Below are 22,857 nucleotides of genomic sequence, written 5' to 3' on the forward strand. Positions count from 1 at the left end.
TTCAGTTTGCTCGTTGCATTCTGTGCTTCCAGACGACCTTACAAATTTTACTTCTTTTCCCATCAAAGCTAGAAGATCACAAAATGCAAAATATTAAATGTCAAAGGCCTTAACTAAGCGAACACTAAGGTATCTAGTCCAGATTTTGTTCGCTGTCATTAATTGTTTATGTGTATGGAATATTGATCTTATTACAGTGCATGCCACCAGCATATCTATCTCTACATTGTGTGGGAGGGACATGTGGTACATTGCTACAGGGTTCAAAAGCCAAGTGCCCCGCTCCATGCTCTAACAACACGAAATGTGCAGACTGTCGACAGGCCCAGGGTTGTGGTTGGTGTGCCAATGGAGGTCAGAATGGGAAAGGTGTGTGCTTGCCTGGCACACGAAGCGGCCCAGCTGAGAAAGAAATGTGTGAACAGACAGGCCTCTCATTTCCTGAGAAAATAACAGGTAAATATTGCTTCTCTTTCAATATCATGTAAGTGAATGAAGATATAAAGTAGACTTAATGTAGACTTGATAGGAATGAATTCCACATGTCCTTTTAAAAGTAAGAAGGAATGGATTATCTTACAACAAAAAACAGACAAAAATGTTATTATTTGATTGATTTTGCTATTATTATTGATTGATTTTGCTATTCTATTTTCATGTTACAGAAAAGGGAATTAGATTTAATGGAAGAGCTGTTTTACTGAAAATTGCTTTAAAAGCAGAATAATTTCATGATCCTATGTCAGCACCAAAGATTTATGGTTAAATGTAATCTTAAACTGGTGATGGAATTCAATATTAAAACTCCTGAAGAACGACATTAAACCCCCCCCCCCCAAAAAAAAATAAATAAATATTAAACTAATTTATAAAGATTACATTCATGTACTGCTGTAGTACATTTACATTCACTCACAACTGGTAATATATTTGCATTCATGCACTCGGGTAGTATGTATATGTGTTTTATAGATGTTGACATATTAACATGGGCATATGCAAGATGTCCACCAGAAGATGAATGTCTGAACGGACACCACAACTGTGATCTGCAGACCCAGAACTGTAACGATGAACTGAACGGATTCAGCTGCACTTGCAAGAAGGGATATATCAACAAAACAGAGGAGTATGTTCACTTGTATCTTTAAAATTTGTTATAAAGGTTAAAAAATAGGGACAAATGATCTCCAGTTTTGCATTCATATTGTCCACTGAAGATGACATTCTGTAATTATCATTTAATCCTACGTTTATGAACATTAAAAGATGTATAATTCAGATAAAAAAACTTTTTAAGAAAAAATTCACTGGGCTGCAATTATTTTATTAAATCTATTAGGCTCTGTAAATTGTAACAAATAAAATCTCTAAATTTCTTAAACAGCAATGGAAAGTTGAAGTGTACACCAGTTTGTCATCAGGGTTGTGTACACGGAACTTGTGTACGTCCGGAGAACTGTGTGTGCAACTTTGGATACATTGGCAAGAACTGTTCAACAAAGTGTGAATGCAACGGACACAGTAACTGTGAGAGTGTACAGAGGAAAGATAAATGTCTTGAATGCAAGAATAATACACAGGTAATGATAATGTTTCGAGTGCATGAATAATACACAGGTAATGATAATGTTTCGAGTGCATGAATAATACACAGGTAATGATAATGTTTCGAGTGCATGAATAATACACAGGTAATGATAATGTTTGAAATGCGTGAATAATATACAAGTAATGGTAATATTTTGAGTGCATGATAATGATAATATTTCATGGGCAAAATTAATGCATGGAAATGATAATGTTTCGAGTGCAAGAATTATACACAGATAATGATAGATGTCTTTAGTACATGAACTATACAGTGTCTTAGAGTAAAGACACTAGTCTTGAGTGAATGAATAATACACAGGTAATGATTCATGTCTCAAGTGCAATGATAATATACAGGTTGTGATAATATGCAGGTTATGGTACAATGATTACATTGAAATTTCTATCCGTTTTCATTCATCAGACAAAAATTAAGGATTTATTTTTCCAGTTAAAGATATTCTGATTATATAATGATATTCCAGGGTGTCCATTGTGAACAGTGCAAGCCGTTGTTTGTTGGTGATCCACGCAATGAAGGGAGATGTGTATCATGCACAGATTTCTGTCATGGTCACTCTGATATCTGTATTGCATCGTACGACTTCATCAGAAAACCAGAAATTGATTCTCTTCTCCGCAGATTCAAAAGTACTAAATCAGACAGATTCATGGCAGAGGTAAGTGTTTATTTCAAGCTTGTTGATTTTTAATGTATCTTGGAAAACTGACTCATAATTAAGCAGACATCTTCTTGACAGTCAAGGGAAACAACGTGAGCTGCTCCACATAGAGGACAAGGGTTGGGTCCATGCTGGTCTCACAGTTATACCTACTGATATGACATGATTACTAATTTTTTCCAGGAAGCAAGCTATAAGGCTATAGAGTGTTTCAAATAAAGCTTGACACTGGGGTGTAAATAGATTTAACAGTGTACAAAATTTAATTTAAACTACAATATAGCTAAAGAGCACTGCACACATTTTATTGGTCTGAGAAAATGCATATTTTCTTTTACTGCCTACTCAGCTGTGTAACTTTGGTTTATTAAATTAAGTATTGCTTTTTAGGGAAATACAAGTTCCAGTTTGATATGTTTAAAGAGTCATGAATAGGAGAACAATTTAATATGTTGATGAATTTTAAGTGGGTATATAAAATTTACATTGGTATGCCAGAATGATGTATAAAGCGCTTGTATTTTTAATTTTTTTTTTTTAATTTCAGTTTGAAAAAATTCAGCCAGTTGGACCTATTCAGATGAACAGCACACTTTGTTACAACTGTTTGGACAATACGTTAGGTAACCGATGTGAAAAATGTTTACAAGGCTACTTCAGACTGCAGGACATGCTACCCAACAAACCTTGCACCAAGTAAGTTAATCTCTTGGCTGTGGCCTTTATTAGCTCACCTGTCACAAAGTGACAAGGTGAGCTTTTGTGATCGCGTGGCGTCCGTCGTCCGTCCGTCTGTGCGTTCGTGCGTGCGTAAACTTTGCTTGTGACCACTCTAGAGGTCACATTTCTCATGGGATCTTTATGAAAGTTGGTCAGAATGTTCATCTTGATGATATCTAGGTCAAGTTCGAAACTGGGTCACGTGCGGTCAAAAACTAGGTCAGTAGGTCTAAAAATAGAAAAACCTTGTGACCTCTCTAGAGGCCATATTTTTCATGAGATCTTCATGAAAATTGGTCAGAATGTTCACCTTGATGATATCTAGGTCTAGTTCGAAACTGGGTCACGTGCGGTCAAAAACTAGGTCAGTAGGTCTAAAAATAGAAAAAACCTTGTGACCTCTCTAGAGGCCATATTTTTCATGAGATCTTCATGAAAATTGGTCAGAATGTTCACCTTGATGATATCTAGGTCAAGTTCGAAACTGGGTCACGTGCAGTCAAAAACTAGGTCAGTAGGTCTAAAAATAGAAAAACCTTGTGACCTCTCTAGAGGCCATATTTCTCAATGGATTTTCATGAAAATTGGTCAGAATGTTCACCTTGATGATATCTAGGTCAAGTTCGAAACTGGGTCATGTGGGGTCAAAAACTAGGTCAGTAGGTCTAAAAATAGAAAAACCTTGTGATCTCTTTAGAGGCCATATTTCTCAATGGATCTTCATGAAAATTAGTCAGAATGTTCATCTTGATGATATCTAGGTCAAGTTCGAAACTGGGTCACGTGCAGTCAAAAACTAGGTCAGTAGGTCTAAAAATAGAAAAACCTTGTGACCTCTCTAAAGGCCATATTTCTCAATGGATCTTCATGAAAATTGTCGAGAATGTTCACCTTGATGATATCTAGATTAGGTTTGAAACTTGGTTACGTGCGGTCAAAAACTAGGTCAGTAGGTCTAAAAATAGAAAAACCTTGTGACATCTCTAGAGGCCATGTTTCTCAATGGATCGTCATGAAAATTGATCAGAATGTTCCTCTTGATGATATCTAGGCCAAGTTCGAAAATGGGTCACGTGCGGTCAAAAACTAGGTCAGTAGGTCGAAAAATAGAAAAACCTTGTGACCTCTCTAGAGGCCATATTTTTCATGAGATCTTCATGAAAATTGGTGAGAATGTTCACCTTGATGATATCTAGGTCAGATTCAGAAGTGGGTCACGTGCCTTCAAAAACTAGGTCATTAGGTCAAATAATAGAAAAACCTTGTGACCTCTCTAGAGGTCATATTTTTCAATGGATCTTCATGAAAATTGGTCAGAATTTTTTATCTTGATGATATCTAGGTCACATGTGCTCAAAAACTAGGTCACTATGTCAAATAATAGAAATAACGACGTCCTACTCAGTTCAACACTGGGTCATGTGGGGATAGGTGAGCGATTCAGGACCATCATGGTCCTCTTGTTTTTAGCTCATTTGATTTTTTGAGAAAAAAAAGATGAGTTATTGTCATAACTTGGTCGGTGTCTGCATTGCCTGGTTAAGTTTTATGTTTAGGTCAGCTTTTCTCCTAAACTATAAAAGCTATTGCTTTGAAACTTGCAACACTTGTTCACCATCAATAGCTTACTCTGTACATCAAGAAATATAACATCCTTTTGGACTTAGAAAATCAGATTTCTTGGTTAAGTTTTGTTTTTAGATCAGCTTTTCTCTAAATTATCAAAGTTATTGCTTTGAAACTTGCAACACTTGTTCACCATCAATAGCTGACTCTGTACAGCAAGAAACATAACTCCATCCTGCTTTTTGCAAGAATTATGGTTCCTTTTGGACTTAAAAAATATCAGATGTCTTGGTTAAGTTTTGCATTTAGGTCAACTTTTCTCTTTAACAGTCAAAGCTATTGCTTTAAAACTTGGAACAGTTATTCGCCATTAAAAACTGACTATGTACAGCAAGTACCATAACTCTAAATTGCTTTTTGCAAGGATTATGGCCCCTTTTGGACTTAAAAAATCATGGGTAGAACAATATTTCTATTATACAGAAACAAAAAAGTCAGATGAGCGTATGCACCCGCAAGACGGTGCTCTTGTCTAGCTTTCTTATCGCCTAAAAAGCCTAACTTGGCTATAGCCTATGATGCCTAGCCCAGTTATTGCAAGCATGGCCTAGCTTGACTTTAGCCAACAGTGCCCAGCATGGTTATAAGCCTACAATGCCAAGCCCGGTTGCAGCCAACAGTGCCTAGCCTGTTTATTGCCCAAAATGCCTAGCATGTTTATTGCCTAAAATGCCTAGCCTGTTTATTGCCTAAAATGCTTAGTGTGGCTATAGCCTTCAATGCCTATCCTTGTTATAGCCCATGAAACCTAGCCTGGTTGTTGTCTTCAATGCCTAACATGGCTATAGTCCACAATACCTAGCCTGGTCATAGTCACTAATGCCTAGCCTGGTCATAGTCAATAATGCCTAGCCTAGTCATAGTCAATAATGCCTAGGCTATTCTCTTTATTTCAGGCATATTAGTACTGAACACAGTGATGTAATATGTCACACTGGCCTCCACTGTTGATGTCAGACTAAAGAGAAACTTTGTCTGTTATTTCAGGTGTTTGTTATGGACACAGTGATATATGTGACAGTGAATGCCTAATAGATGTGACATGAGATGGCCAACTAAATGTAACAAGCAATAATACAGAAACTAAATGTCATACAATCAGGTAGTTGTTATGGCCCTGAGGAGTTTGTTCATAAATGCCCCAGGTATGTTGTTTGGTGGCCCTGCAGGTATGTTGTTCGGTGGCCCTGCAGGTATGTTGTTTGGTGGCCCTGTCGTTACGTTGTTCGGTGGCCCTGCAGGTATGTTGTTTGGTGGCCCTGCAGGTATGTTGTTTGGTGGCCCTGCAGTAGTGTCATAAATCACAAGTATGTTGTTTGATGGCCCTGCAGTAGTGTCATAAATCACAGGTATGTTGTTTGGTGGCCCTGCAGTAGTGTCATAAATCACAAGTATGTTGTTTGGTGGCCCTGCAGTAGTGTCATAAATCACAGGTATGTTGTTTGGTGGCCCTGCAGGTATGTTGTTTGGTGGCCCTGCAGTAGTGTCATAAATCACAAGTATGTTGTTTGATGGCCCTGCAGTAGTGTCATAAATCACAAATAAGTTGTTTGATGGCCCTGCAGTAGTGTCATAAATCACAAGTATGTTGTTTGGTGGCCCTGCAGTAGTGTCATAAATCACAGGTATGTTGTTTGGTGGCCCGGCAGGTATGTTGTTTGGAGGCCCTGCAGGTATGTTGTTTAGTGCACCTGCAGTAATCACAGGTATGTTGTTTGGTGGCCCTGCAGTAGTTTTAGCAGGGCTGTTTTGCACAGTACATAGAAAACTAGACTACCATTGTAGAGGTCTTGAGTTTGACCCTCTGTATTATTTTAATAGAAAACAGTACATGTATATATGAAGCCAAGAGTCCTCAACCTCTTACTTTAGTGTAGAAGTTATCATTACTTTAAAAGAAAAAGTAGTAGGAGTCCAGTTAGACACATATAACAAGACTGCTGCTGATATATAACAGAAATGATGTTTAAAAATTGCTCTTAGTCAACATTGTAAGACAGGTACTGTTGATAAGACTAAGATAAGATTATCTGGCTCAAGAGTAACTGTTTGTTCAATAAGAAAGCTCTGCCAAGTCGCCATGGAAATTCTTATCAAGGCAGAGCATTTTTATCTACTTGACCTTACTGCAATAAATCCTTATAAAGGCAAAATCAAACATACATTATAAGTATAAAAAAAAACATGAAATAAATAAAGAAACCAATGCTAGTCTTGGATGCAGATTGACTGGTACTGAACTGTAAAATGAAATATTTTCATGAGGCTAAAGTTCATTCCTTTTGAAATTGGAATTAGTTGGCGGGGTAGAAAATCGTGAAAATTGTGAAAGAGTGAAAATTAGTTTTACATTGAGGTAAGTAATATAACAAAGTGGCTGAATACTGATACAGCAAAATGATTAGAAATCCTACATGATTTTATGGGTAACCATATTGATTGTTTTACAGTGTGCATCATGCAAGGAGTATTTTCTGGGAACGCCGACAGATGGACACCATTGTTACAGACAGATGACAGTGAATAGAGACTATTGCTTTGATCCTTTCACACAGGCCGAGTGTACACGTATTCCTACATCGCTACATCTTGGGAAGACTGTGTTCTTTGTGGTGCAGCCAAAATATGTGAATGTAGATATACGTGTCACAGTAGATGTTACTGCTGGAGGTAATCATTCTTGTTTAAGACTGACTTTAGTGCTACTTCAAGATTTGACAGTTTGAAGTTAAGAAAGGTGTGAGAAGAACTGAGAATCGTCATATTTCTGAATTGGGTTGTAATGAGGTTGTAGTAAGAGAGATATAAATAGTTATCCATATGAAGTAAGCAGTGTCACAATAAACCAACTTGATCCTTTAAACCCGTTTAAGCATTAAACTTCTATCACAAACTCTGAAGTGAAACCATTTTTTTTCCAAGGTGAAGAATTGGTGGCCAACTTGGCATCCAGTGTCAACATTTTTGTGCCCCCTAAAATTTTGGTGTGGGGACACTTACCCTTGTCTGGCTGTTTGAATTTGTGTTGTGCTTATCTCAGAAAGTATTTGACCCACAGTCATCAAACCTCACAGGATTGTCATTCAGCATGTGAAGTTGTGCACCTGTTGTTTTAATTTGTATTTCACACAGTATGTTTGAAAAGGGCCTATAAGTTGTGTCGAATGTGTAGGAATATAACTCAGCATGTGAAGTTGTGCGCCAGGGGTTTGTTTGAGATTTCACTCAGCCAGACCAGAGTTATGTAGAGATGGTACCTACCCAAATAAATCAAAGGGGGACAACTCTGAATTGATCAATAAACTGAAGCCAACATTAAACATTGATCAAAAGTGAAAGAAAAATCAGATAGGTCCTTTTTCAAACAATTTATCAGGCAGACAAAATATGACCTACATTTGTTTAAATCCCTTTGTATTCAATATACAATATGCACGCTTTTCTAATGACTTACACTGACAGTTATTTTGTAAGTTGTAGTGAGGCCCTGATAGAAAGTTTAGTAATGCATGAAGATTATACAGAATAATGCATACATTCCTTCGAAGAAAATTAACGACGATAAGAAACGTTATTAAGTTTTGATCTTTTTGCCAAAATTGTTTATTTATTGTTCTCAATGGTGATACATTGGTTTACACAACATTTATATATCAAAATACAAAATGTATATATCCAACAATTAGAAATAACAAAAAAAGTTAAATTGGTAACACAAAAATTCATTGTCGCCAAATATAACCACAATGTTTTAAGGTAGTGGTAACTGACAGGAAAAGACTCTATGTAATGTATTTTAAGCAATTCTCAATTTAAACATTCTCTGGAGGGAACTAGCACGATCAAAGTTTGCTTTCCTTGAAAAACGAATAAATGCTGAAAAAGCATATGGAGATTACTCTATTTGATGATTTTCGTTACAGGTCAACTACCCTAAACAAACTAAAGATGTTTTATTTATTGTTGAAAACAAAGTAATCGGATAATTTCAGATATCAACATTAATTTAAAAATTATACTGTTTACACAACTTGAAAAAAGGTTTTTGTTGGGGCCTCTCATTTACAAATATATCAACAATTATCACCTGAATTGAGTGCATTCATGAGTGGAAAATATTGATGGTAAAATGGTGTAGGGGTTTGTTTACAATATAAAATCTTTAATAACATCTTTAAGGTACATTTTTGGTATGGTTTTGGTAAACTTAAAATAAAGAGCATGTCATTCTCTTTCACTCAGAATTTTTTCAAGCATTTTAGACACTTGGCTAGTCTTAGAATTTGACTTTATTAAAAGACAAAAGGAAGTTCAGTATAGGCTCTGTCAAAATGTTGAAAGTAGAGTAAACTTACCTTATACTCTATTGAATTTATTTAGCTGTGGGAGATTTTGATATAGTCTATAATTGGGGAAGTCCTAAAATCTTTGAAAAACGGTCAATACAAGAGTTGTCCATTTTGCTTCAGATATTTTGAGAAAGGCATTTTTTAGATATCAAATATTTCTATTTTTGACATGGAGAAGAGGAAAACCATGAATATATTTAGTAAATTAGTGCACTTAGCTATCATTTCACTCTGAAAAAAATATGTAAAGATGAATTTGAATTTTTTAGGTACCATCTCTAAGTTATGGCCTTTCATGTGGCAAAAATATGCATAAAAGGGCATAAATGTTTGTATAGCAGGTATCTTAAAATGTGCATGAAACATAATAGGAATATTATTCAGCTACATGTGAATCACACACCTGGGTTTTTGTTTGGGATTTCTGTGTCAGACCAGAGTAATGCCCCATAATTCAGTAAATTTTGTTTGTTTGTTTGTTTTGGGTTTAACGCCGTTTTTCAACAGTATTTCAGTCATGTAACGGCGGGCAGTTAACCTAACCAGTGTTCCTGGATTCTGTACCAGTACAAACCTGTTCTCCGCAAGTAGCTGCCAACTTCCCCACATAAATCAGAGGTGGAGGACTAATGATTCCAGACACAATGTCGTTTATCAAATAGTCACGGAGAACATATGCCCCGCCCGAGGATCGAACTCACGACCCCGCGATCCGTAGACCAACGCTCTACCTACTGAGCTAAGCGGGCGGGTTTAATTCAGTAAAAAAAATGCATAAGGGCGTACAAGTTTGTATTGCATGCATCTCAAAGGTATTTGAGTTAGAGTCATAAATCATTAGAAGATTGTTAAATAACATGTGAAGTTGTGTATCTGGTGTTCTGTTTGGGATTTCACTTAGCCAAACCAGAGCTGTGGTCTTTGACTTAGTTAAAGTTACACATTAAGTGCTTAAAAGTTTATGTTGCATATATCGTAAAAAGTATTTCACCTAGAGTCATGAAACCATGTACAGTGACAGGAAGTGGGGGCACCATTGTCTAGTGGAAACACATCCAGTTACTGGTACTCCAGAGTCACTGGCCAGAATTACACCAAACTTAGACATCACTGAAATTTATTTAATTGGTTCTGTTTGACTATGTAGGGGTACCAAAGTGAAAAAATATAACCTATAAACAGCTTTTATTAGGAGCTACATAATGGATCTTTTTCAAACTTGGTTGGTAGCATCTTTGGGTAGACCTGTTTAGATTTGTTTAAATGGTTGGACTTGGTTCTTTTCAGAGCTAAAAATATAAAATAAACCCTTTAAAAGACTTCTTATGAACTTATTCATATATCTTTACCAAACTTTACTCATATCATCTTTCTTTTACCCTCTGCCAAATGATTCATATGGTCTTTCAGAGGTCACCAAAGTTAAAAATAGAGCCGTTCCTGAATTTTCACCAAACTTGGTCTACAGCATCTTTGTTTTGAACATTTTTCAGATTGTTCTGTTGGTTCTGTCCCATTTTAGGGGTTGCTGGAGCTAGAAAAACAACAAGAAGAATCTTTAAACTACTTTTCATGAATGAGTTTGTGGATTTTCACTTTTTTTTAGCTCACCTTGTCACTCTGTGACAGGTGAGCTTTTGTGATCGCGCAGCGACCGTCGTCCGTCTGTGCATCTGTCCGTGCGTAAACTTTTGCTTGTGACCTCTCTAGAGGCCATATTTTTCACAAGATCTTCATGAAAATTGGTCAGACTGTTCACCTTGATGATATCTAGGTCAGATTCAAAACTGGGTCACGTGCCCTCAAAAACTAGGTCAATAGGTCAAGTAATAAAAAAACCTTGTGACCTCTCTAGAGGCCATATTTTTCATGGGATCTGTATGAAGGTTGGTCTGAATGTTCATCTTGATAATATCTAGGTCAAGTTCGAAATTGGGTCATGTGCGGTCAAAAACTAGGTCAGTAGATCTTAAAATAGAAAAACCTTGTGACCTCTCTAGAGGCCATACTTACGAATGGATCTTCATAAAAATTGGTCAGAATGTTCACCTTGATGATATCTAGGTCAAGTTCGAAAGTGGGTTAAGTGCCTTCAAAAACTAGGTCAGTAGGTCAAATAATAAAAAACCTTGTGACCTCTATAGAGGCCATATTTTTCATGGGATCTGTATGAAAGTTGGTCTGAATGTTCATCTTGATGATATCTAGGTCAAGTTCGAAACTGGGTCAACTGCGGTCAAAACTAGGTCATTATATCTAAAAATAGAAAAACCTTATGACCTCTCTAGAGGCCATACTTTTGAATGGATCTTCATGAAAATTGGTCAGAATGTTCACCTTGATGATATCTAGGTCAAGTTCGAAACTGGGTCACGTGCGATCAATAACTAGGTCAGTAGGTCAAATAATAAAAAAAACCTTGTGACCTCTCTAGAGGCCATATTTTTCATGGGATCTGTATGAAGATTGGTCTGAATGTTCATCTTGATGATATCTAGGTCAAGTTTGAAACTGGGTCAACAGTGGTCAAAAACTAGGTCAGTAGGTCTAAAAATAGAAAAAACCTTTTGACCTCTCTAGAGGCCATACTTTCGAATGGATCTTCATGAAAATTGGTCAGAATGTTCATCTCAATGATATCTAGGTCAAGTTCGAAACTGGGTCACATGCCGTCAATAACTAGGTCAGTAGGTCAAATAATAAAAAAAAACTTGCGACCTCTCTGGAAGCCATATTTTTCATGGGATCTGTATGAAAGTTGGTCTGAATGTAAAACTTGATGATATCTAGGTCAAGTTCTAAACTGGGTCATGTGCGGTCAAAAACTAGGTCAGTAGGTCTAAAAATAGAAAAACCTGGTGACCTCTCTAGAGGCCATACTTTCGATTGGATCTTCATGAAAATTGGTCAGAATGTTCACCTTGATTATATCTAGGTCAAGTTTAAAACTGGGTCACATGCTGTCAATAATTAGGTCAGTAGGTAAAATAATAAAAAACCTTGTGACCTTTCAAGAGGCCATATTTTTCATGGGATCTGTATGAAAGTTGGTCTGAATGTTCATCTTGATGATATCTAGGTCAGGTTCAAAACTGGGTCACATGAGCTCAAAAACTAGGTCACTATGTCATATAATAGAAGAAACGACGTCATACTCAGTTCAAAACTGGGTCATGTGGGGACAGGTGAGCGATTCAGGACCATCATGGTCCTTTTGTTAAATATTTCATTTAATGATAGTGAGTCATGACATATATTTAAAGTCAATAGGTCAAAGTGAAGTGAGTGTTTTAGAACCATTATGGCCTTCTTGTTAGGAACTATTGATAACTGACTGAATTATACATGACAAACTATTTTTACATACATTTTAGGTATTGATGTTTATTTTTCACCACATGATGACACCTTCCAAGTTAGAGTTAATGGGACAACTTGGGAACATAAAGTACAGTTTGATTCTAGCAGAAATGACCATATGATACGGCGTAGGAGCAGTGATAGCGACACATACAATGTTCAACTAGATCCAATGTCGGGCATTCACAATGTTATCTTGAATCATCATAACATTAATAGTAGACTGCGCTACCAGAGGAGCTCAAACAATAAAGACCTCCCGCCAGGACCTCCTTATAAAGAAATTAAAGCTAAAGACATTAACACGTTTATCACCGTGCATGATCCCAATACAGTGCTAATAATTCGAAATTTGAAGGGTCGCCTCGTGATAACCTTACCAAATGATAAACTAAATTTGAAGACATCCCGATTTTATATGGTGTTTTTAAGTACGGGTGATAAGCTGAAAAATGAAACAACTGGAAACTTGTATTTTCGACAAGATCAACCTCATATAGATCTGTTTGTTTTCTTTTCTGTGTTTTTTTCATGCTTCTTTCTATTTCTTGCCATGTGTGTGTTGTTGTGGAAAACAAAACAGGGTTTTGATGCGAGACGAACTCGCCAACAGCGAGCCAGAGAGATGCTTCATATGGCCTCTCGACCTTTTGCTAAAGTGCTAGTGCTCATTGACCATGCTGTGACACCAATAAATATATCACCAAATCTTAGAAGTAGATCTAGAAAGCTGACAGATAGGACACCATTATTACCTAGTGAAACAGGTGTTCCAACATCACCCATCGTGGTAAGGGATAGTTTAAATATTGTTCCAATTGCCATTGAGCCTACGGACAATGGAGTAGCTGCCATTGGAACAGTTGTGTTTCAGTTACCGGGCGGGGTTAACGCCCCTTCTCAACTGTGTCTTGGCTCAACATTGACCAATCAACTGTCACAAAGTACAACTGCAGGGAAAGTAAGAAGACCACCAGCTTCATCTAATTGTTAGTTGCTGTTTACACAGAGTTTGTACAAACAAAATACGGGCATAATGATATAAAAAAAATTGTAAAATATTAAAATATTCACTTAAAATGATTGTATTGAATAGGGCAGTTAACAATATAATGACAAGATAAACCTGTATTTTAGCTGATCTGAACCACAGGGTTCAAGGTGAGATGTTAATATAGGTGGATGATCCTGGTGCATTGCCACCAATTTACTAAACATTTTGTTCTCTAAAGTACTGGTCAGAATTACATTAAACTTGAAGTTTCTATTATCCTGTCATGGTCATGTCTCGGATTTATTCGAACGGTTCTGCTTGACTTGTTTTATGGGTCACCAGAGATAAATATGTAAAAACCTTTTAACTTCCTGAGCTACTTGATGGATTTTCATGAAACTTGACCTGTAATACTCTTGTATGAACTTATCATATCTGCTCAGTCTGACTAAAGTACATCTCCTATTACGCTACACTTATGATCTGAGAACGAGCTATTGATAGCCCCGTTTTGACGACCCTTTCTTTAGCCAATTAGAGCTTAACTTACAACATTTTGCAAATCTACAGTTAGCCTTGATTTTTGATATTTACAATTCTTATGTCGTTACGTGTCAGATATTGGAAATCCAAAATATACAGAAGACGAATGTGAATGGGTCATTCTCAGATCTTTGTTTAGAAGATCAAGTACTTTAGTCAGATTGCATATCTGCTTTGATTCTTTAGTGGCAGCCAGAGCTTAAAATAGAAATGCCTGTAAAAAAAATTCTCATGAACCACTTGACAGATCCTACCTAACTTGGTCTGTACATCCCTGTATGATTGGTCCTGTCTCACCTTTTTCAAATGATTACCTATTTTGGGTCTTCGTAGCAAAAATAAAAGACCCTTTAAATGTATTTTAATTAACTGTGTAATAGATGTTCAAGAAACTTAAAAAAGAAGGGCAAAAGCTCGTGGTTCTCCTAACGTGAGCGACTTGAGGCCCATTTGGACCTCTTGAGCATTTCACACTACAAAGTTTAATATTTGTTTAACTGGGCATTTAGTTTGAGCATAGATATTGCAATGTTTCCATATGAAAACTTAAACAAATGGCTCCATGTAAGCATACTGTAATTGAGTAAATGTTTCTGTTGTAAAATATGTTACATGTAATGTAATGTAAGTTGATATTAAAAACTCTGGTTGGCACTATTGCTATTGGTACTTTGAGTCAACTGTTTGATCCATCTTTTCAGTAACAATAGTTTTCCTAGATTTCTCTTAATCGAACAACACTCTTTATAGATGATTTTTTTGCCTGATATTTACAATGAGCAAAATAGATTTGCCCAAAAAATCTAAATTGTTAAAGATATTTTGAAAGGTCTTGCTGCTACCTTAGATGACCTTTTGATTGATTTTTTGTCTGGATGTGTGAAAATGAAGCCAAAATTTACCAAAAAAAAATATTTTACAGATGAAATGGATTGAACAGTTGACTGTAGTGATTGTCTAAAATAGAACTCTGTTAATACATGTGCTTAGTTTATAGAAGATGGCATTATTTTGTTAATTGTTCATTGAGAGAGAGAGAGATACTAAAGGATGGGATCTATACATATCAATGAAGGTTTCATCTGGGTATATGTATGGCCTTCATCAGTGACATAGCCAACACTTAATGTGTAACTCGGTGTAAAATGGTTCCTGCAGCTCTGTCTATACTAAAAATGTTTAATGATCAGTACTTTTTGACACGGTCTTTACTACAATTGTGTCTTGTTTTTGCTGGGTTTTATCATTGCATCAGCAAAAGTGTAAGTTCAGATGGCACCTTTCAAGCTTGTTGTGATGAAAGATTATTTCAGATACAAGTGGCCATCTGGGACCACTAAACTTCTGTAAGCCAGTTGGATGGCTCTCTCATATGAGAGAATTCCACATCGGAACTAGGTATAGAACCCGCTGCAGTGAGGGGCAAGTCATTCAAAGTCAGCAACCTTAGGCACTTGTTCATGGAGGCCCCAGTATTGTGAAACAGCCAGCACAGTCTGAATTTGAATGGTGTAACTGTCTGTACTGAAACTGTCTGTATTTTGTTGTAGAATTTCATTTAACAGCTAGGTCATTTTAACATAAATTCATGATTATTTTACTTGGTATTTAAGACAGATATATTAGTTTAATATTTTTTATGCCTGCAGAAGTCTTTGTTGCACTGTTATTAAAGATGTTTTTTGTTTGTTAATGGAAAGAGTCTATACAGCTGACTTCCGGTAGTTTCTGGTTTACCAGCATAAAGGCATGTATGTGAATATGTCAAATGACAGGACTGTTAGGCAGGCAGCTGCAAATAAATCCAACTGAATAGCATTTGACCCTGATAAAATCTTTCTCAATTGAGGTAATTAAAGTGCTAGCAATTTCAGTCCTGGGGTTTTTAACTATCATTGTGATCTATAATATTATGCCGTATAAACCAGAGTTACACCAAGAAACTGTTGTTGTCAGAACGTGATATTCAAAATGCCAAAGTGTTGTTTCTTTGTTTTGTAAATAGCGGTATGCATAATAGTTCTATAGTTTTATAGTCAATATTCAGCTTCAGTATTCTTGGGAAATTAGTGTTTTTCAGGCAGTTTTCAGATTATGTTTGTAATTGGGATGGTCAGCAATATTTGTACCATCAAGAATCTTTGCTCGAGTTCAACTGTATTAAGGCATTTTTCTGTAAATAATATAAGTGTTCAGACGAAATAAATCTTTTTGCTATTAGGTATAACTTGCAATATAAAGTGAAATATCTATGCCACATACACACCAAACTGTTTTGGTACTGCATTCCTTACAGTACATGTGTAGTTATACTGGTATTTTGTGTTGAAGTTGTGTGATGTAAATATCTCTGCATTTTTTGAGTCAGGTATTAGTGCTTTATTGTATCATTTTAATGAAAAGCATATTTTACCTATTTTGATTATTGAAGGAGAAAGGTAAATATTAATTTGTTTTTTAAATCGCTCAAAACTGTTTTATTTTTGAAAATAGTTCCAAGTATGAGGGATGCTGCTACTACAGGGTCATGTTTATCTCAACCATTTCAAACACCTAAGTCACAGACATGCAGCTTTCAGTGGAATTTTGTTGTGTCTTAGGGAAAAAAGGCTGCTATTGAAGCAGTGACCTTGAAATTCAAACAAAAACAAGTATGATTATTTGTAATTTAAGCTGGGAACCAGTTGGTTACTTGTAGTGTAAGCTGGGAACCAGCAAGTTACTGGGAACTATTTTGGTTATATGCATTACTCTGAACATACACAAGATTTCACCAGTTAAGCCAGGAACATTTGTTAAAGATACTGCTAATGTTTGGAGATATTTTGATACTTGTTTATGATTCCCATGAAAATAGTTCTAATACTCAACACCAGCATGATAAAATGGTTCCTGTTTAGCTTATAAGGTCATAAGAACATTGTATATTATAATGAATTTCATTGAACTGTTAAATTTTAGTTTTTTTCAGCTAGATTATTTGAATAGGTGGAGCTGCTGTACTCGCTCTTCGGTCAGTGTTCATGTGCTGGTTGGTTAAGTTTTGTATGTAAACTGGTTTCCCAATGATGGATTTAAACTTCACACACTTATTCATTGTGATGATCTGACATGCAGTGCAAAGGTTCTATGACAATCTTGCTTTTTATGCCCCCGAAGGGAGGCATATAGTTTTTGAACCGTCTGTCAGTCTGTCGGTCTGTCAGTCTGTCCGCAATTTTCGTGTCCGGTCCATATCTTTGTCATCGATGGATGGATTTTCAAATAACTTGGCATGAATGTGTACCACAGTAAGACGACGTGTCGCGCGAAAGACCCAGGTCCGTAGCTCAAAGGTCAAGGTCACACTTAGACGTTAAAGGTCATTTTTCATGATAGTTGGGTGTGTCCGGTCCATATCTTTGTCATCCATGGATGGATTTTCAAATAACTTGGCATGAATGTGTACCACAGTAAGACGACGTGTCGCGTGCAAGACCCAGGTCCGTAGCTCAAAGGTCAAGGTCACACTTAGACGTTAAAGGTCATTTTTCATGATAGTGCATTCGTGTCCGGTCCATATCTTTGTCATCCATGGATGGATTTTCAAATAACTTGGCATAAATGTGTACCACAGTAAGACGACGTGTCGTGCGCAAGACCCAGGTCCGTAGCTCAAAGGTCAAGGTCACACTTAGACGTTAAAGGTCATATTCCAACATAGTGCATTGATGGGCGTGTCCGGTCCATATCTTTGTCATTCATGCTTGGATTTTAAAAATATTGGGCATGGATGTGTACCACAGTAAGACGACGTGTCGCGCGCAAGACCCAGGTCCGTAGGTCAAAGGTCCTAAACTCTAACATTGGCCATAACTATTCATTCAAAGTGCCATCGGGGGCATGTGTCATCCTATGGAGACAGCTCTTGTTCAAAATGTTGCCCCCTCCCCAAGTATGTGTAGTGTATATCTCATTAGTACTTGAGCTAGACATAGGATTGTTATTCAACATAGGAAGTTGTGCAACTGGGCTTTTGTTTGGAATTTCACTCAGTAGTAACAGAGTTATGGATCTTGACTTAATCAAAAATGTGCAAATCAAGGTTAAGGCTTTTGCAAAAAGGGCTTAAAAGTGTATGTCGCATGGATCTGAAAAAGAAATGATCTGGAGTCTTGAAATCATATAGGAATATTATTCAGCATATGAAAATATGTGCTTAGTACTTCAGTATGTTTTAACCTGCACCCTGCTTCAGTCATTTGAAGCACCTGGAATTTTATTTGGAATTTCACTCTCTGCGAGACTAGACGTGGTCCAAAATATGCATTTAAAGCCTAAAAGTCTGTGTTGCATGTATCTCGGAAAGTATGTTACCTGGAGTAATGAAACTATAGGAATGTTGTTGAATGTTGTCCCCCCCCCCAACCCCTCCACACCAAAAAAAAAATGGCTTTCAGTTTCATTTGTGAGCTAGTATCTCAGTAAACACTAGTTCTAGTGGATTGAAACTGAACTAGTTTATTCTGTGTGATGATCTGACATGCACTGTGCAGGTTCCATAACTCTGTTTGCCTTTTGAAAATATTGTGCCTCATTTTTAGAATTGGCAATTATGCTGGTATCATGTTTAGCATCATAAGATGGGAAAGTTCTCTGACTCTCAGTTATGTTTAAACAAAATAGTTGCAGCTCCAGTTGTAGTTGCTTATGTCATTGTTTTCATTCATTTAACTTTTTTTGTGACAAGGCTTTGAATATTTGAGCAATGCTGTCCACCAGTAACTAGGAAGATTGTATTTAGTTATACTTTATACTTATAACAGAGTGTATAGATACATATATGTAAAATAATCAATGCAATTATGTGATTTTCTTATTGTAACATTTTGTATACATTTTGTTTTTTGACTGTATATGTATATTTTTCTCCTTTTTAATGTTATGAAATGAAATGTATATTAGACCTGGCTATATATTGTGTGTATATATTTGCCATGCAGTTTAATTAATATTGTTATGCCATATATTCTGATCATATCTAAACAATGTGCTACAGTGTATGTGATTGATACATAAGTGTATGTGTAGCTGTGAAGTAGTGTACTACTGTATACAAGTTTGATACTTTATTATGTATATATGGCTGTAAAGTATGGTCATTTGTCAGAACTATTTCCTCAGTAAATGTATGTTGTGTACAAGTCTTTGATATATAGATATGCATATTGTTTTTGTCTTAAACTGTACTGAACAAATTTGAATCATATTACACCAGTCTGGTAAGTAAACAATGTGACAGGTTATAGTTAAATTCCATAGATACATTTATAGCTTATTAGCTGTGTGTCAAGAAATATTCACAAGTTCTTTAGTGTAGATATTATCTGACTTTAGAAGCACAATATTATTCTTTGAAAGAACATGCGCATATTTTCCAGGTAAAGGTAATCATTTTGTTGCATATGCATTTACTCATAGTGACTTTAAATGAACTAAATTTATTCTCTGGCAGGAGTAAAATTGAAAATATCACTGCCAATAAACATTTAGTGTAAGAACATACATGAAAATGATGTCATGCACCTAGCATGAGATTTGCACAGCAATTTGGAAAAGTACAGACGCCTAGGGCTTGAAAATAATTCTGTTGTCTTAAAAATACCCCATCTTTGCACTGAGCTATATAATGCAAACAAATAAACTAAATCTTTAAGTCCCCAAATTTATTATGTCTCCCCCAGGAGACGTATTGTTTTTGCCCTGTCCGTCTGTCCGTCCGTACGTCACACTTCATTTCCGAGCAATAACTGGAGAACCATTTGACCTAGAACCTTCAAACTTCATAGGGTTGTAGGGCTGCTGGAGTAGACGACCCCTATTGTTTTTTGGGGTCACTCCGTCAAAGGTCAAGGTCACAGGGGCCTGAACATTGAAAACCATTTCCGATCAATAACTAGAGAACCACTTGACCCAGAATGTTGAAACTTCATAGGATGATTGGTCATGAAGAGTAGATGACCCCTGTTGATTTTGGGGTCACTCCATCAAAGGTCAAGGTCACAGGGGCCTGAACATTGAAAACCATTTCCGATCAATAACTAGAGAACCACTTGACCCAGAATGATGAAACTTCATAGGATGATTGGTCATGCAGAGTAGATGACCCCTAACGATTTTAGGGTCACTCTGTTAAAGGTCAAGGCCACAGGGGCCTGAACATGGAAAACCATTTCCAATCAATAACTTGAGAACCTCTCGACCCAGAATGTTGAAACTTCATAGGATGATTGTTCATGCAGAGTAAATGACTCCTATTGTTTTTAGGGTCACTCCGTCAAAGGTCAAGGTCACAGGGGCCTGAACATTGATAACCAGTTCTGATCAATAACTTGAGAACCACTTGACCCAGAATGTTGAAACTTCATAGGATGATTGAACATGCAGAGTAGATGACCCCTATTGATTTTGGGGTCAGTCTAATAAAGGTCAAGGTCACAGTGGCCTGTTCATGTAAAATCATATTTTGGAAATAACTTGAGAACCACTTGACCTACAATGTTGAAACTTAATAGGATGATTGGACATGCAGAGTAGATGACCCCTATTGATTTTGAGGTCACTTGATCAAAGGTCAAGGTCACAGGAGCCTGAACAGTGACTTGAGAACCACTAGGCCAAGAGTGTTGAAATTTAGCAGGATGACTGGACATGCCAAGTTGATGATCCCTATTGCAGCCAACCATCAGTGTCTCTTTGACTTTCGCTCCTGACCCCTATTGACGTCTTGCCTATAGGACTTTGCATTGGGGGAGACATGCGCTTTTTTACAAAAGCATTTTCTAGTTTAACTTTGTTTCGGATTCCTTTATACGAATGCTGGTCTAAGAAGCTATGGGAAGTCTGTAAAATTCTCTAGATCATGCTGGTACACTGGTTACTCTTCAGTAAATCGAGACTATTCAAACAAAAGTTTTCATGTACTGTTTATATGCAAGGTACTTGCCTGTTTTAAGATGGTATATTAGTTCATGCACATACTACATGTATAAACTAGTCAAGATACAGTTTTGAATGAGTTTCATGGGGAAAGTGTCTGTCTGTTCTCCATGTACTATTGGTCAGTATGTTGTTGTTCTGTCAAGGTGTAATAGTCTGATAATATTACTTCGTCTTGCTGCCATCTGTTTGTGTGTCTGTCTGTCTACAGTCAGGCTGTAAAATATGGTTGCCACATAATAGTAAATTTTCTGAGTCAGGGGAAAAGTCGTGGAATAATGTTGAATTGTACAGGGAAAATTAGGCGAAAGACACTAGCATTGATTGAAAAATTTTAACTTTCTGCAATAATACATTCTGTAAAGGTCTTCAAACACTTCATTGCATGAATGAATGGTGGAAAAAGTTTAGAAATTACAGTTTTAAGCAAGGTAACATTGATAATGTTTTTGGGTTTGTTTTATTTTTTTGCAGAAAACTCCATTTGCAAGTTTTCAAGTAAAGTGTTTTAATACCTCCCCTCAGGGGAATTTGGAATTCTTTAATATACTGGCCATTGCTGGTGACATAATAATGTTTACTGAATTGTTCAGAAAAAGTAGGAGATTTGCTTGTTTGGAAAGATAAATTTTGCTTGTTGTTTCTTGTACTTACTCTGTCCATAGATATCTTATAGAAGATATCATTTTTTTTCCAAACGTTTTTCATTGTATAGGTAGTCAGTTGGAATTAGATCTGCCAAAATTATGAAATACAACATTGTTTAGAAAAAGATATATTTTAGTCATTTTACATAGTTATGAGTACCTAGATCAGCACATTTTAATGTTAGGCGCTCAACTAAAACAAAGAGATAAAATATTTTGAAAAATAACATAGATGTATTTTTATCCAAAAAAAAAGTGGACAGTAGAGTACAAAAGAATTGTGATTACTTCGCATTTTCTTCTTTAATAAGAAATTTTTTTTTTTGTTAAATAACCCTTCCAAGGACATGGAATCAAATCCATTGTTAATTCCATGACTTGTCTGTATGATGACCTGAAATATGTAATACAAGTGATATGTGTGGCTGTATTTATTAGGGGCCATATTTTTCAACTTTTAAAGGTGGTTGATTAGATTTTAGTCATGTAATGGCTTTGTTCAAAACATTTGATTATTTTCATTTGCAGATGTAAAACTAGAAATTATATTAGAATTAAAAGAAATACTTAAATACTAATATAACATGTTTCTTTAAATGTTATTTTTCCACCTTAAAGTCAGAAGTCTAGGTAGATGTTCACTTTGCTCCTGTGTTGATTATATTTCTTTGAGTGATCCTTGATATGGACTTCGGAAACTTTGTAAGAAGGGTCCTACTCCTGCTATGTATCTGGGGACATTGTGTTTTATACCTGACTTAAAAAAGTTGAATGTTATGGGCCTTGTTTGAATATCCTGTTGTTGATTTTAGATATGACTTTGTTTGCATTTCATAGTATTTGTTAATTCATTATCATCATGGCCAGTTTATAAAACTTTGTATGTTTCTATTATGATGAATGTATTTTAATCCATTTTACACATGTTTTGACTGAATAGATATTAAAACATTGAAAATACTTAATATTTGTTGTTTTTAGCTCACCGAGTACAAAGTGTTTTCAAGGTATAAAAGGGGAGACTACGTTGCACCATTAAGGTTGTGAATAGCCAGATTCCTGAAGTGTGTTTCTGTGCAGTGAGAGTATCTTAAAAGGATGGTGATCTGATTCAGGCACGTGTCCATGTGGGGGGGCAAGGGGGCCTGCCCCCCCCCCACCCCCAGCTGGCTGGCTAGTTACGATTTTTATTACTATGGGCCCCTCAATTAACAAATTTATACACCAGCGCAATTGGCTTGATTTGACAGCAATACACAGGCTAAAGAGCCATAAAACCGTGTCCGGTAGTGGAAATTAGCCCCAGGCATGTTACAGGCAAAAGTTTATCTGTACATGCTTCATAGCCTGGGAATCCAGTCTGA

At 36.4% G+C, this 22,857-nt stretch overlaps 1 protein-coding gene across 1 annotated transcript in view; it reads left to right on the forward strand.

The window, feature by feature from the left end:
- Positions 1-22,453, forward strand: part of LOC123558913 (multiple epidermal growth factor-like domains protein 8) — a 95,876-nt gene extending 73,423 nt beyond the window's left edge. The window contains exons 28-37 of the mRNA XM_053525719.1: positions 198-456; positions 973-1,129; positions 1,388-1,583; positions 2,079-2,273; positions 2,824-2,972; positions 5,519-5,543; positions 5,725-5,887; positions 6,248-6,378; positions 7,073-7,292; positions 12,346-22,453. Of these exons, the coding sequence (XP_053381694.1) occupies positions 198-456; positions 973-1,129; positions 1,388-1,583; positions 2,079-2,273; positions 2,824-2,972; positions 5,519-5,543; positions 5,725-5,887; positions 6,248-6,378; positions 7,073-7,292; positions 12,346-13,325 (2,475 nt within the window). The 3' untranslated portion in view covers positions 13,326-22,453. The remainder of the gene's footprint in view (positions 1-197; positions 457-972; positions 1,130-1,387; positions 1,584-2,078; positions 2,274-2,823; positions 2,973-5,518; positions 5,544-5,724; positions 5,888-6,247; positions 6,379-7,072; positions 7,293-12,345) is intronic.
- The last annotated feature ends 404 nt before the right edge of the window (positions 22,454-22,857 follow it).

The sequence above is a fragment of the Mercenaria mercenaria genome, chromosome 15 (assembly GCF_021730395.1).
Source record: "Mercenaria mercenaria strain notata chromosome 15, MADL_Memer_1, whole genome shotgun sequence".
In the NCBI taxonomy this organism is placed as follows: Eukaryota; Metazoa; Mollusca; class Bivalvia; order Venerida; family Veneridae; genus Mercenaria; species Mercenaria mercenaria.